Source organism: Seriola aureovittata, chromosome 4, assembly GCF_021018895.1.
Source record: "Seriola aureovittata isolate HTS-2021-v1 ecotype China chromosome 4, ASM2101889v1, whole genome shotgun sequence".
Classification (NCBI taxonomy): domain Eukaryota; kingdom Metazoa; phylum Chordata; class Actinopteri; order Carangiformes; family Carangidae; genus Seriola; species Seriola aureovittata.
In genome coordinates, this window is record NC_079367.1 from 5,706,019 (window position 1) to 5,721,671 (window position 15,653).

General features: G+C 42.0%; 1 protein-coding gene across 2 annotated transcripts in view; it reads right to left on the reverse strand.

Annotated features, from left to right (window-relative positions):
- Positions 1 to 8,682: 8,682 nt before the first annotated feature.
- The window catches only part of LOC130168217 (SPRY domain-containing SOCS box protein 4-like), a 37,696-nt gene continuing 30,725 nt past the window's right edge, over positions 8,683 to 15,653 (reverse strand). For both annotated transcript variants that reach the window (XM_056374899.1, XM_056374900.1), the window contains one exon: positions 8,683 to 10,164. In XM_056374899.1, the coding sequence (XP_056230874.1) occupies positions 10,037 to 10,164 (128 nt within the window). In that variant the 3' untranslated portion in view covers positions 8,683 to 10,036. The remainder of the gene's footprint in view (positions 10,165 to 15,653) is intronic.

The following is a 15,653-nucleotide window of genomic DNA, read 5'->3' on the forward strand; positions in this document are numbered from 1 at the left end:
CGTCAGTCAGCTGACCAGGGGGAATGGAAACCCACCTCGGAAAAACACCATCATATTTGGCCTAACACATAAGCCAACACTTCCTAAGTAAGAACAGAGAATACCTTTCCAAGTAAATACCCAGCAGCATCATATAAACCTTTTAAATACCACTATTTAATAGAAGAACTGTTCCAACACATCTACAGGGCACCATGTACTTCTGCCATGGTTATGAAATATTTCCACCTCCTACTAGCATTTACTGATCCACTATAATCTTTAATCTTTTCAAACTGGCTCCACAGTATTAATGTTATAGCTGCATTTTCACATCAAGTGGTAGAGGGTGAAGGCAGGGCTGGAAAATCTAATTTGACGGCAGGGTCCGTGAGGATGGAGGTTAAAAGTGGAAGCCTGGCTGATGACGTGCAGCTCGCAGGTCAACACTGTCACCGCAGCATAAACACGCTATCTCAGTTTCCAGTGGACGAAGCCAAAGAAACGAAAGGCTGTATATAAAATACTGCCCATCACCCTGTTGTAGACTTTCCATGACATCTTGACTACTTTCTTTTGAAACCACTGTTTGGTATTCATGGTAACTTCAATAAAATCATCATCATCTCTTCTACAGAAGCAGAATAAGGAAGCTATGGGAGGTTGTGCAGCTGACACATAAATGATGTTTCACTCGTTTGACGGATGAAGTGATATTGACAAATCCATGACTTTGGAAACAGCAGCCGGCAAAGCAATCCCAACTCGAGGTCCAAGAAAAAAGCAGAATTTTCATGTCTATTCAGAGCTTTCAAGCGCATTAAACCCCCTTCCTTAATCACCTCATAAATAAACCCATTTAGTGGGCTGGGATTACAAGTCTGCTTCATACTATAAAAAGTTACAGGCTCTCACACTCCAGTGGGCAGCAGCACCACACCACTTCAGTGTCAAGGACGCACTAATCCACTTTGCTCTAATTATGAGCCACCAGAATAGTAGTGTCTAGAAAATAAGTTATGCCACTCTAAAGAATGAAGCTAATCACAGCATGAAGTGGCTCAGTTTGTGTGAATGTTTACAACTGGTTCGACTTACAAGGCTTAGGAAATTAAAGAGGAACTCTAGCAATTCTAACCTTTAAAGGTCAGTTTACTCATCATGTCAAAATGTTGTGTAATGTCTTTACAGCTCTGGCGGAGCTTTGTCAAGTCTGAGAAAATAACCCTGATGTGTGATGTCATTAGGGTTATGTCAGCTTGGGGTTGGAAGTTGAAACCAACCCACAAGCAATCAATTTGAAAGAAGTGGGCATGTAAAGAAAGTCTCATTAAAAAAAGCTCTTAATTGCATCATGGGAAATCTAGGATCCAGTGTTTTTGGAACTTGCCCCACACTAAAGACTTGCTGCTTCAGTTCTGACCAGAGTTGAAGCTATTAGCCAATAACTCAATTAAATGATCAACATGAAAATTTAATTGACAAGTTTTCCTAATCTGATAATTGTTTAAATGATTTATCGAGCAAAAACAACCAAAACATTCTCTGGTTCAAGCTTCTGTATTATTATAAATCACACATCTTTGGGTTTTGGTCATTTCAAAAGGATAAGATAATTAATACCACTTTGGGCTATTAGTCCCGGTTGTTTGAAATTTCTTCCATATAAGAATGATGGAGGCCACTGAGCTCTGCTGACCCTTTAATTGTTGTAGCCTTCTCTAGATCTGTGCCTCCAATCAAGATGTAGACACATCTCAGAGATGATCAAGAGAAATGGGAGGAACCTCAGCTGAAGTTCAAGTGTCTGAATACTTCTGTCTATGTGACATTTCAGTTTTTCCTTTTTAATAAATTTGCAAAAAATTCTCAAACTCAGTTTTTTCTTTGTCATTATCGGGTATTGAGTGAAGATTGACGAGGGAAAAATTAATTGAAATCATTTTTTAGCATGAGGCTGCAACATAACAAAATGTGAAAAAAGTGAAGGAGTCTCAACACAATTTTGATCTTCAATCTGTCAGTTGTGATTCTCCTAACATTACTGTGATACCCTGTAACTGCTCCTCTTCCATAGTGGTTTCTCTCCGTCTCTCACTTTGTTTAAACGCAGGCACAGTGTTGTAGTAACTGCAGATGACCAAAAGGTGGCAGCAATAATGCAGAAAATACTGAATCCATCTGGTTTCTCAGTCCTGAGTCACAGCCACATGTGGGGTCAGGTGCTGATATGCAGATAGTGGCGCAGAAGACTTCTCAGACCGATCCTGGTTTTGTGTTCATCCGTTTTTCAAATGAAAAAAAAAAACTCAAACAGATTTCTAAACTATCTTTTCTCAGGATCTTCCCTTGTGTCAATTAATTATGCATGAAAAAGTCAAACTAACTTGCACGACTGCATGTGAACAAAATGTAACTTACCATCACCCCCACCTTTAGGATCCAGTGAATAAGAGTCAAAAAGCAAACATCTGGGACACATACGCTGAAATAAAGAGAGACATATTATTCTTTTTATAACCATGATAACAGCATTAAAGGTCATGAACCCTAAAAGCTGCCTGTTATTGGCTGCTTGCATATTTACATAAGGTGTAGTGGGCACGGTGCTGAGGAAACAGAACAGGCCAGTGGGCATGGATGACATTGTTCACTGCACACTGACGTCACACGCAGCGTGTGTGTAGATATGAGGGATTTAAAAAAGACTTTTGGCCCAGAGTCATCGACAGCGTAGCCGACAACAGTGGCCAGTGTGTGTGTGTGTGTGTGTGTGTGTCGCCCTGATGAGATTATGACATAAACCTCTCAGGCAGTGGTTTGATGAAACTGCCAATATGTTCACACACACACACACACAAGAGAGACCAATATATTCAACATATCCTGCCACACGAGACACAGCTGTAGTGCCTGTAGGCTGTGGCCAGTAATTAAACTAGGTAGGTGTGTGTGTGTGTGTTTGTGGACGAGCACGAGCGTGAGCGCGCCCGCGGACATGTTATCACTAATTTTAGATGCACCCTTGCAGTAAGGTGGTTTGTTTTTGCCTAACAGGCAGCGGGTGACATTTGCAAAGGTTGAGATAGCAGGCAGGAGGTCCAACTGGAACCCTGGGAAAATATTAACAAGCACACTGGATGGGAACTTCATACCGGCTTGTTTTCCTCTTGCTTACACTTTACACTGAGAAAAAAAAAAAAGAGAGAGAGAGAAAGAAAAAGAGGAAGAAATTACACTCCTCTTGCAAATTCTGTTCTTTTGTCCAACACAAAAAATAGACAAATATATAAAAAGAATTTAAAAAAAAGTTGAAGATGTACAGAGGGAGACAAAGATGGAACTGAGGAGACAGAAGAAAGATGAAGTATGGATAAGAAAAGGCACCACACTGTTATTATTGGGCTTCACACTGAGTTCTCCTGCTGCGACTATGTGTGTGACAGTGAGATAAGACTATGACTCATGCACATCTTCACATAGACTCTAAAGGCACCCAGGTAACATTCAACACTAGTGCCGCTGAAATTAGAATCCAATGTTCTGACCATTTATGTGCTCATTAAGCTGCTGTTTACAAAACACAAGAGGCATTCAAGCCGAGCTTCTCGCCTCTGTGTCTTCTATTTTTGTGCCTCCATATATTCGGAAGTAAAAAGTGTCGTCGCCGCTCAGATGTTGAAATAGAAAAAAAGAACATAGCACGGCTGAAAATACCCCTCCTTTCTTCACTTGTTCCACCATCACCTTCTTGAATTTCCTTTTCCACCTTTACCCCCCCCCCCCATTGTCACTCTCTGTCACCCTACAGTACCCATCTTCCCTCAGCCCAGCTCGTTCTCCGCTCCCTCACTAATCCTCTCGCTCCTCCCTTCCCTGCTTTTCCTGGCATCTTTTGTTCGGTTTCTCTTTACTTTTCCTCCAGATATCAGCACGCTGTTCCAGCCGGGAGAACAGACTGTTCAGGTGTCTTTTAAAGAGTGTTTTGAGCTCTGAGCTGATAGCTGGGTTGACAGTGCTGTCACTGAGCCTGAGCTCTTACTGAACCCACTGCATTTTAGAGTTGAAACATTCATCAAATGATCATTAAGTTATTGCTTGGATCATTTCTGAAGCTAAATAGTGAGCATTTGCTGGTTCTACCTTTTAAAGCTGTTTTATGGTTATATCACTCTTCTGGGTTTTGGTCAACAAGGGAAATTTGAAGATTCTTAGCTCTGGGAAACAAATCTATATAGATAATAAATTACATATTAGTTTATATTGATAAGTCCTCCATTATAAGGGCTGTTAATGTGCGACCACATGTATCGATTGCTTTTGAAAATATAAAATGATCTTATGGCATTTCATTCACCCTCTCCCCATGTTTCTTGTTCGTCTCTACAGTCACTGAATAAAAGCTAAAGAATAAAGTGTTGATTGCACCACATGATCAGCAATCTTCATAGTGACTTTAAGATGGAAAACACTTTGTCAGGCAGATGTAAGGTAACAAAACATACAAAAACCTTTACTGAGAAAGGTCTTATCTATTAAAGAGGTTAATTGTAAGTATTGTCTGCTGCTGAACCTGGTTTTCTAGCCGGGAGCAGGTGGTAGTGATTGTTACTTAACAAGAGCTTCGGCCACTGTTGTTTTTATAATACAAGAGGTTGTAATACCACCTCTGAGCAACGCTACATCTTCAGGGAAGATTGGAGGCTACAGTGACTCGGTATCGGAAAGTGACAGGCCAGGGCTAGCTGGTTAGCGTGCTCACTTCAGTAAAAGAAAAAAACGTAATAGATAAGAGTTAACACTGGTATTGCTTTCCACCACTGGAGATAGCTCTTGTTGAGTAAAGGAATAAAATTTGATGGTGAACTCACAACATTTCTTCTAGACCAGTAGGTTAACAGCTGTTGATGCTAACGCTGGTTATGTACAAACCATGTAGTCAAAGACAGTTTCTTCATTATCCCTGACTTGAGTACTGATCAGTCATCAGATGGCCTGAAGCTAACTGAGTAAAAAATACAAGACTCCCGGTGAACTTTGGTGCAATCTGTGTGTTGCCAGTTCTGTGCTGGACAGATCTGTGGGCGTGGGCAGATTGGGATAGCTGTCTGTCACAGTGTCTGTCTGATGCCACCAGCAAACAGCACCAAAGTTAGAAAGTAATAAATCCCAACCACAGTGGCTTTAATTTCTACCAATTTTCTCTTAGTCAAGATTTTGACACTGAACACAAAAAAAAAAAATTTCTTCTGAAACTCTGAACTTTACGATTAATCGAAAACTTGAACCCAAAAGTCAACAAGACAGGAAGGGATAATGTCTCTTTGATGTTGGTGCTGCTGAACACAGATTGGACATAAATGCAGTGCAGTCGCATCCTTATCATCTGTGACTGTAAAAAAAAAAAATCCTCCAAGTAGGTCAAAGAAACATCCTTCACTTTGAGGAATTTTGTCCTCTGAAGATATCTCTGCGTGTGATCTGGAGGAGAGACCCAAGAGTGAGGAGAAATATTAAATGTTAGCTTTTACATGACTTACCAAGCAAAGCGGGCGCAGGATTTTTCCTCCATAAATTATGGATCTCTGCTCATCTCCGTAGCAGACAACCGGGCTCCAACCATCCATCTCTTCCTCAGTTCACCCTGCTGCTGCCGTCCATATATGCATATGTATAACATTTACACATGGAGGAGGAAAAGGGAAGCAACTTGCAAGAGGAAAAGGGAAGAGGAAGGCACACAGTAGCAATTACTTTATCGCAAATAGTTCCTCATAGCTTAACTTACCTTCAGTTAAAGCAGGTGAGGCAGAAGTTAAAGCTCTGAGATGGAAAACAGCGAGGGGAGGATTTAAATAGCCTGAGCTGAGCAGAGTAAAATGGAGACAGGAGAGGAAGTCGACAGAATGTGGAGGAGGCAGAGGAAAAGACAGCGAGATGAATTGAAGTGAAGCCTCACTGTCAACAGGATGCTAAATATGGATCTAGCAATGCCAAGTCACTTTTAACCAGATCAAACAAGTCATTAGCTTTAACTCTCAGGCTTGTTCAATAATCATTGAAAGGGCTGGTCCCTGCATTATTGAAGAGCACTATGTTGCTGTATGGCAGACATGAGCGACAGCTGGGGATCAATTGCAGACTCTCTCTGGAGTGACTTGCATTTCACTATTTTGTTTTTGCGTTTATTCTGATGTCAAATTGTCAACGAACACGTGCACTGTGGCATGGTGTTCAGCCAGATATCATTATTAAAGTCAACAGACACATTACCATCATCATGATTAAAGTATTAAATGTCAGTGTCCATCAATTCTCCTGCGTGAGTGCAGGTCATCTCCCCTCTCAGACGCAGCTAAAAGCAGTGGGAGCTATGCTTCTCAGTGCGATTATGATATTATCAACACGGGCTGCTCTCGGCTGCAGAACATTAATGGGTTTTCTGTTGGCAGTGCCAGGGAAAGCCACGCTGAGCTGAACTTTGATCACACAACAGGCTTTGTTCTGTGTTCAAAGCCTGTCCTGGGATGGGGAATCCAGTCTGGTGCTGGCTCATCTTGACACCACAGCACAACCAGCATCTGGAGGCTTTGACAGCAACACAGGATTTTTCTATCACAGAAGGAGTGTTTACGACGTTAAAGTAACATGCATTCAACTGACTTAAGATGTTTCTATAGGTTTTACCTGGGAATCAAAATGACCAGCGTTGAGCTCGAAGCAAGTGGTAACCACAGGGCTGAAAAATGAGGTCAACACTTAAGTGCAAAAAACTTTAGTTCCTCTAAGTCCTCCCATGTTAAAATGCCCAACTTTACAGCAGAAATAAACATGTTTGCAGCCTAGTACAAAAAAACAGTTTTGGTCTCTTTAGCTAATTTCCTCCTCTGACAACTGTACCTGTGACAAGTTGACGAGCGTATGCTTGCCACAAACCGGCATGCACCAAAGTCTCAGCTCCACACAAGCCACACCTCTTTCACCATTTGTGGATTAGCCTGGAGTTAGACGGAGTCAGGCACTGCCAAGATGGCGATAGTGAAACAGCTGACTCTCTTCAGCTGAACTGCTCTTCAGAAATCTGTGGGTGACTCTTCAGTTTTGTTATGATTTAACAGCAGGACATTCTGGGACATATACCACCTTATTGCATTAGACAATCTTGTAAAATAGACAGATTTCACAAATAGAAAACTGATGAATGATACGCCTTAAAGGAAGCATGTACAGAGAGAATAAAACAGGCCCCAGAACAGATCCAAGAGGAACTCCACGTGTTAGAGGCGCAGAATCAGACAAAGAGAAGTTCCGATGAAACAGCAGAACCATGAAGTGCTGTGCCAGATACCTCAACCCACTTCTTTAGAAGATCTAGTAAAATGTTATTATCTATGATTTCAAAAGCAGTGTTTAAATCAAGGACCAAAATGTAGTTTGCACCATGATCTGATTATAGCTGTGTCTGTGCTGGGGCTTTCATGGATACCAGGCTGGAGTTTGTCAAATAAATTGTTTTCATCTAAAAAAACCACACGTTGCTTACAGAAAACCTTTTCTAAGATCTTGAAGAGAAAAAGCAACTTTGAGATTGGTCTATGGCTCTGGGCTGCAGCAGAATCAAGATGTGTTTTTTCCAGAATAGGTTGAATAGAGGTGACTTCAGGCACAGTTGATCTCTGCTATAGAGGTACTGAAATATTTAAAAGGAGCCTGGCTAGCATTATTATAACAGATTACCAAATCACCAACCTGGGAAGGCTGAAATATCCCCTGGACTACACCAGAATGTGCATTTGAAAAGAAAGCAGCAGATGTAGAGCACAGTACGCTTCTAGGTTAAAGGGTTCTAAGTAAACACATTTCTAGGTAAACACATTTATGATCAGAGATGAAGTCTGGAGTGTAACGAAACACCCACTGTGAAGACCAGAGCAGGTCAAGGATAAGATTTCGTATGAGTATGTTGAATAAAATTAAAAGCAGATGTGGACATGTTTGTATTGTCATCTACATGGAAACTTAAATCACCTACCATTATTATTTTATCATATTTTAAAACCACGCCAGCAATAAAATCTGAAAATTCAGTTAAGAAGTTACTATTGTCCTTTAGGGGGACAGTAGAAGACAATACAATACACAGGAGTTGTGTTATGGATTAAAAAACATCAGAGGCTCAAACCTGGGAGCATTTAAAATGATCAAAAACTAAAACTAGACCAGAACGTCTAAAAGAAAAAAGGTCGCCAGCCACGGCTATAAACCGACATACAGGCAGCTTGGTTGTCACATGGTGGATGCTCCAGTACAACAAGAGTTATTTTTCTAACATTAGTGTTACCCTACTTAACATAGTCAGCTAATGACAAGCCTTTTTAAACAATGACACATTTCTACTGTGGATAGTGAGCTAGTTCGCTGGGCATGCTAATGTTTGCAGCTTATATTAGAGCAGATAAACACACTGTTTAATCAATTCCTTGCAGTTTTGCTCGTTTAGAGTTTAGAGACCACCCTCAAAACTTTTTATATAGTAAATACAGTCTAATGTAATTTGGTAAGAAAAATTCAGAGCTCTTCATTCAGCTGTGGTCGGGGTTGCTAAGCTGGACAATCCCTGTTTAGCGAATGATCAATAAAACACAGCACATCTATGGTCCTGTAATTGATGATAATCAAAGAGCACACATGAGAGGATTTGCGAGTTTAGCTGAGTTTATTCTTATTCACATTTAAAAGAGTCTAATGGCAGCACATTCTTCCACCATAGGAGCGAGACGTCCAGTCCCACAGAAAAAAAAGAAAACCTAAAAAAAATAAAAAATAAAAAAAAAATCTAATTTTAAGACAATAATTTTCAAAAGTAAATCCAGGATAAAAACCCACGAGGGTAAAACGGCAGAACAGAAAAAGAAAAAGCAGCATTAAAAACTTTTTTTTTCTTTTTTTTTTTAAGGTGGGAGGGGTAATGTGCTTTGTTTGTATGTGTGTGCTGTCTCAGAGCAGGCACATTAGCAGTCAAAGACAAAGCTACACCTTCAGATCAATCTCTATCAGCGTTACAGGAGCTAAAGAGCCGACAACAGCAGGCGAGGTCCTTCGGGTTCACCAAACAAGATGGAGGCTTAAATCAAACTGGAGTGAGTGACCGGGAGACACACAACGAGATGAGAGAGAGAGAGGGAGAGAGAGAGGAGGGGAGGGGGGCTGGGAGGAGAGAGGACAGAGGAGGGGGATTCAAAATGCTCAAATCAGACTAGAATTGTGTTTTTGAGTCTGTAGATGGGGACTGCACATTTGTCAGTGACTTGTCTTTTTAGTACAAACAGTGTGGGCTTTGTTTCTATACAGTCACACATTCACTGTACACATGTAGTCCATGTGCACTAGACTGTGTACACACTAACAAAAACAGATCTGTGTGTTGACTCTCTCTCTCTCTCTCTCTCTCTCTCTAATGCTTGCTCTCTCTCTCTCTCTCTCTCTCCTGTGGCTTGAAGGGATTGTTGTGTCTCCACAGAGCCTGCTGTGTTGCTGGGAATATAAATATACATACCAACATGTTTCCGAGGAAGCTTCCACAGAGTGTGTTGGGTAAACTGTCGCCAAAAAACCACAGCATTGAAGGCATTTCTGACAGAGGACATGTGTACACACACACATATATATATATATATATATATGTGTATATATGATTAGCAGGAAACTGGATTGCAATATTCTCTTTTAATCTCTCACACTTTTAATTTCGGTCATCTGCCCAGGAGAGAAACAGCAGTCAGCAACGAAAAGGAAAACAAACAAACAAACAAAAAGCTGAAAACCAGATAAAAAAAAAACATCCAAAATGGGAAATCCCAAACTGGTGTAAACAAAAAACCCTCGCAGCGGCGTCTTCACCACCTTTCGTGGTCGTTGTCGTAGTCCACCATCCTCAGCAGATGTCTGATGGTTATGATTAAGTTCAGTTTGGAGGCTGGTTACAATAAGAACAAGTGGGCTTCAGCTTCTTCCCATATCTCTCTGTGTGTGTATGTGCGTGTGAATGTGTGTGTGGTCACTGGTACTGGAGGTAGTTCTTGAGAGTCTGTGGCAGTGGCAGTGTGTCGATGTGATGGATGCGCTCTCTGCCCAGGGCCAGTCGAGCTACTCGTCTGCACAGGTCCATGAGCGGCAGGGGCTCCGCTGTGAGGGGCGACAGAGGAGAGAGGGAAGGTGAGTAGAAGCTTGCAAGCGTGTCATAGGTTCTTTGGATCCGAGTTTGTTTGTTTGTACTTAGAGCTGAGTTTTACACCAGAGTACATGCCCCTCTTCTCAGATTATTCTCTCCTACTCATGTATGAGGAGAGTCATGTTTGCAAATTGTGAAAAAAACACGTAGCTGGTTGAACAAGGGCCAAGTAATCCTCTCATTTACTTACCTTTGAAAAACCTTTTAAAATGAACACTCCCCTGATTTAGCTTTGCATTCACATCACAAAAAAAAAAAAGATACATTACCCACAATGCCACTCGACCACTGACATTTGGCTATTTGATGCTAGAAGCAGCTATTGTGACCTAACTTTTCTTTCCAAACCCTCAACAATCCTGACTCAAGTGGCATCACTTGGGGACCACTGAAGTGACTTCTATCCACTATAAAGTGAAGGTACGCTGCTTGGGTATTAAGTGAATAAATGACACTGTCTGATAATATGTTAGGACAAGTAATTCACTTCTATTCTTACAAGGTCATACAGCCAGAGACTGCGGAGTTTGTTTTTTTGAGAAGTGTAGAAAAGAAATGAGCACACAGCGTGAGAAGCACAACTGACAGGTATAAGTAGAGGCAGACGTGTGTATCCCACTATAGATAATAATCCAGACATTCACAATTGGACACCGAGGAGCTTCATGCAGCATAATAGATCAATTCATACACTGTGGGAAATATATCAATATATTGATAGAACAGAAAATACGATTTCTCCTGTGCACCCAAGTCAGTCACTTGCATAGACCCTGGAATCAATTCCCCCCTTTACTCAATGGGAAAAAAAACCCAGCAGAACAGGTAACGTCCATTTGTATTCACATCAATGAAAACTGACAGTGAGGACACTTGAGCGCCATCCATGATTATTCTGGCAGCATGAAAACACTCTGATGATGTAGGCGATGAAATAAACATGGTGGAGACTTTTTTAGTTTTTACACAGGGACAGTTAATGCTTATAGTTACTGTGGCTGAATGTCAGTGACCTCATAAACCAAAGGTGGTTCAAATGAAAGCAGAGTGTGTCCAATTTCCTTTTCCAACCGTAGATTTAATTCACCGCTTCTCTAATTACACTGCTATCACCTGCACGTTAATGGCAAGTGGGAAGAGAAGCAGCTGCAGCAGCAGCAGCTAACAATATTAAAATATTCACACTACACACACACATGTCATCACTGGTGTCAATGTGTGCCAGTGGAACGTGACAACTTCCCTCCCACCCAATTTTTAGTAGGTAAGTGCTGTCTATGCATGTCAGACAGACAGACTCTTAACTGCTGCCCCTTTATGGATGTCAAGCTGCTCCACCTGGAAGCACCATCTGCTGGAGCCGCCTTCCTGCTGCTCAGAGTCCACTTACACACTGTGTGAAGGACATGAGCAGGGGCATTTACACACGCATACAAACATAATACACACAAACTGACAGGGCAAAGACTGAAAAGAGGAATTTGTTGTCGTCACCATGAACTAGCCTGAACACACAGTAACATAGAGTTTCAAAAGACAGCAGTCACACACACACACACACACACACACACTTACGGCCTTGACGCTATAATTTATTGATAGAACCAATGTTTTAACAAAGTTTTCTTCTGGGCAAAGGCCTTGAAACGCTCGTATCAATAAGTCATAGCATCAAGGTTATGAGTGAGATTTTGCATCTGTGTTCAGTCTCCTCCTCAATGGTGCGTGTCCCGTGTGCTATTGAGTCTTTTTAATCTCATTTTAATACTGCATGACTTTTTAATGGATTTGCTTCATATTTTGCACAATAAAAATACAGTTGCTACAACAGATGAAGGGGTTGTTTAAAACACACACACACACACACACACACACACACATATACACAGACAAGCACACCAAGCCAGACAAGCCTCCTCTGTGACTGATTGGGCCGTTTCTCTCCACAGTCTATTAAAAGTCCACCAGATCACCACAAACCGAGACCCCCCACCAAACAAATATGTTGCAAATACGTGACATCTGGCCTGAAGTGTGTTCGTGGAACCAGGGCAGACTCAACCCGTCAAGACACCTCCGGCGTTCCTCTGGGCATGAAGTGCTGCCCCTGTGGCTACATGACCACTGAACGGTGAACACACAAACACGGCTAAAAAGGAAGCAGGAGCTCATCTGAAGTGAGGGCTGGACAAGAATCAGATAAACATCGACTGAGCTTACATCAAGATGCTAATTAAAAGCAGAGATCTTTACTAAATGTCTCTGCTAGGATAGTTGATGATGAACCTTCTAGTGATTTATCGATTCATAAAACTCCTGTGTTTTTCTCTGCAATGTTATTTGCAATTAATAGTGATCTTTTCTCCCCAAATTCCTCCACTGTGGTCTGGAAAGTGACCTTTGAAACAGCAGTGAGGGGAAATAATGAAACCCACCAGTGAACAACAGCTGACAGGGTGCAGAGAATAGAGTATCGCTATGTGGATTTATTTGACTCTCCATGAGCTTAATGAAAAGCCTTTGTAAGAGCACCACAGGGACATGTGGCAGAGTGTGGATTCATTTGTAGTCGCATCAACATGGTAAGTGCCCAAATCGGAAAGACATGTTGAATGAGCTCGGACAACGCGCAGTGACGTGTGCACTGAGACCGCGCGGCTGATAATGCCTCACAGCAGCTAGAGAAACACTTGGCAGGACAATCACATCACAACCCTCCAACAGCTCACTACCCCTCTGTGTGCAAAGGCAGTTTCACTCTTTAGCCGATCACAGCTTACAAGGTTAGAAACTAAAGACTAATACAGCAGCTGGTAGTTCATCCCGCACTTTGTGAACTCTGCTCTCATAAACAGAGGACACAGAGATCACAGCCACACACACACACACACATACACACACACAAGGAACCTCCAGAGATGGATGTACTTTCCGCTTGGACCTGACAGCACCTATCAATCAGTCTACCCTCATATCACTTGCTCATCAGCACAACCCCCGCATATAGGTAGTTTCCATAGCAACCAGCTCCTGTCACTCTGCTGGGAGTGTATAGTCACAGATGCACACGTTACATGCACCATGTGCATCTAAACTTGCTGCCTGTGCTGCTGCCTTTTTAAAATGTTGCAGTTTAGTATAAAAGACAGTTAAACAATGTGAGCAGCTGTAAAGAAAATCACACTTTTACAGTGTCATTTCAGCATATGTTCTACTGCAAGATAAGAGATCCCCAAAACTAGGAGACAGCTGCACATTACTCTAAATGAGTCAAAATAACATCTTGAGTTAGACTAGGATTACTCAAGCAATAACGTGTTAGCTTTCTGTGGAAATAAGTATATTTACTGTACATTTCATTCAACTAGCATCTATATATTATGCTGAAGTACCTCTGAAGTTACTGTACCTGCCTCCATCATCAGTACCAGAAAAAAAAAAAAATGGAGTCATTAGATGTCTAGTGCAAAGTGCAAGTGCGGCACTTTCATTATGTCAAAAGTGAAACATGACTGCTTGCAGTAACGAGATTGATGCCGCCACAAGGAGTTGCATTGCTCTCCTGAGAGAGGCGACGCTGCTACACACTACCTGAAAACCAGCCACTCGCTGCTGACACAAGCTGGTCTCTATGGTAAAGGGTTGCCCCGGGCGACATGTGGTCCCGAGCACACTATAATCCATCAACCGGTGCGACAGACTAACAACACTGCTAACTGGTTGAAGTTGTGGTTAAAAAAAAAACAAAAAAAACAACAACTTCTAGTTCTGCTCAAATGAGATCAAAATGAGTGTCGGCATTAATGAGTCATTGAAGACAAAGGTAACATCAAATTTAAATGGGACGCACTGGCTTATATCACCATTATTAATAATGTGCACAATGCCAGTAAAACATTTCTCTGAAGTGGCCTCATTCATGAAGTTCATATTGTGTTCATCCACTTGATATATATATATAAAATTTACAAAACATTTACATCATACGTCCTTTCAAGTCTATATAACAATGAACACTGAAACAAAAGTCTGTATGTGTGTGTTGTTAAAGCAGTCTGCATGTCATCCATCACACATGAAGACCCTGAACAGTCAGGATTAATAATTAAACCAAGCTCATTATCTGGAACCATTTCAGTTGTGGAGGTGAACAGTGGAACTCTTTGCTCATATTCTTCAGCTTTCCGCCTCCCTCAAATTCATCATGTAACTGCCTAGATCTACATTTTCTCTTCCTCCCTTTCCTCTGAAGCAGTCACGTCTTTTCTGTAATGGCCGGAGACCAGTTTCTGACAGATATACGGCACACTAAAGAGGAGATGGAGCGTGGGAGAGAGAGGTTCAGGACGACTGAGCGCCTGGCTGGCCGATTCGCACACCTACTTGACACTTTATTGAGAACAAAGTGGAGGAAGGAGGGTGGGGGTAAGTTTTGGGATGGCGGCGCGTCAGTTAGTCTGCCCTCACTGAGGTGAGATGGCTTATAGAGTTCCCCACAGTTTCCTCTACTCTCGCGCCCGCAGCCAATTGAATTTATGTGGGTATGTGTGCACTGCATACACAACACGACCCAGTTATGTCCTGCTTGGAGTAATAGGCAAGACGGGCCCATCTTTTTAGCACGTGATCCAATTTACTTTTCATTAAACTCCTCCCACATCACTCTGCATTCCTTTCACTACACCAGCCGGACCCAGGTAACGGGTGCAGACCCCCAGCCATGCTTATCTGACAGATTAGCATAAAGCTGCTGGGGGCTGTGTGACCTAGTTTTAAGATGACGAGCGCATGTGTCTACATATACAGCCCCTTAAGGTGCGGACACACCCCCAGCACCAAAATGCTGTTCACTGACAGGTCAAAGGGGGAAAAATGTATTTCGGGATGGACTGAATTAGGTCAATGACATATGAGGTAAAAAAAAAGAAATTTGGAGCAGAGCGGCAAGGTGAGCAGGAGGGAGGACGAAAAAGAGCAAATCGTCATCCTGCACCTAAGTGGAAGACGCAGGTGTCCAAATTGAAGCGTCCACTCAGGGCGGAAGGCAATTGCTCACTGAACTAGTCGGAAGCTGATCCGAATTCCTTCCGCTGACAATATCTGACTTCCTATTACCTCGCACCGCCAAGCTAGTGAGCTCCAGACCGAAGCGCGGACTGCCATCAATTTGGTCTCTTGCTCCTTGTGTAGCTCTCTCACTGTAATAGCGTGCATTGTCAAACAGCACACAGCTACTTGTGCACGCCACTCAACAATCGCGCACACACACACACACACACACACACACACACACACACACTGGCAAGGATGACGCACTTATCCATGGAGAGATTTCTAGCCTGAGGTTAAACAAGTTTTTTTGACGAATGAGAATATTTATTTATTTATTTTTAGACTGAAAATAGCCAAAGTAGGAATCATACATTACACAGTATTAAATTCA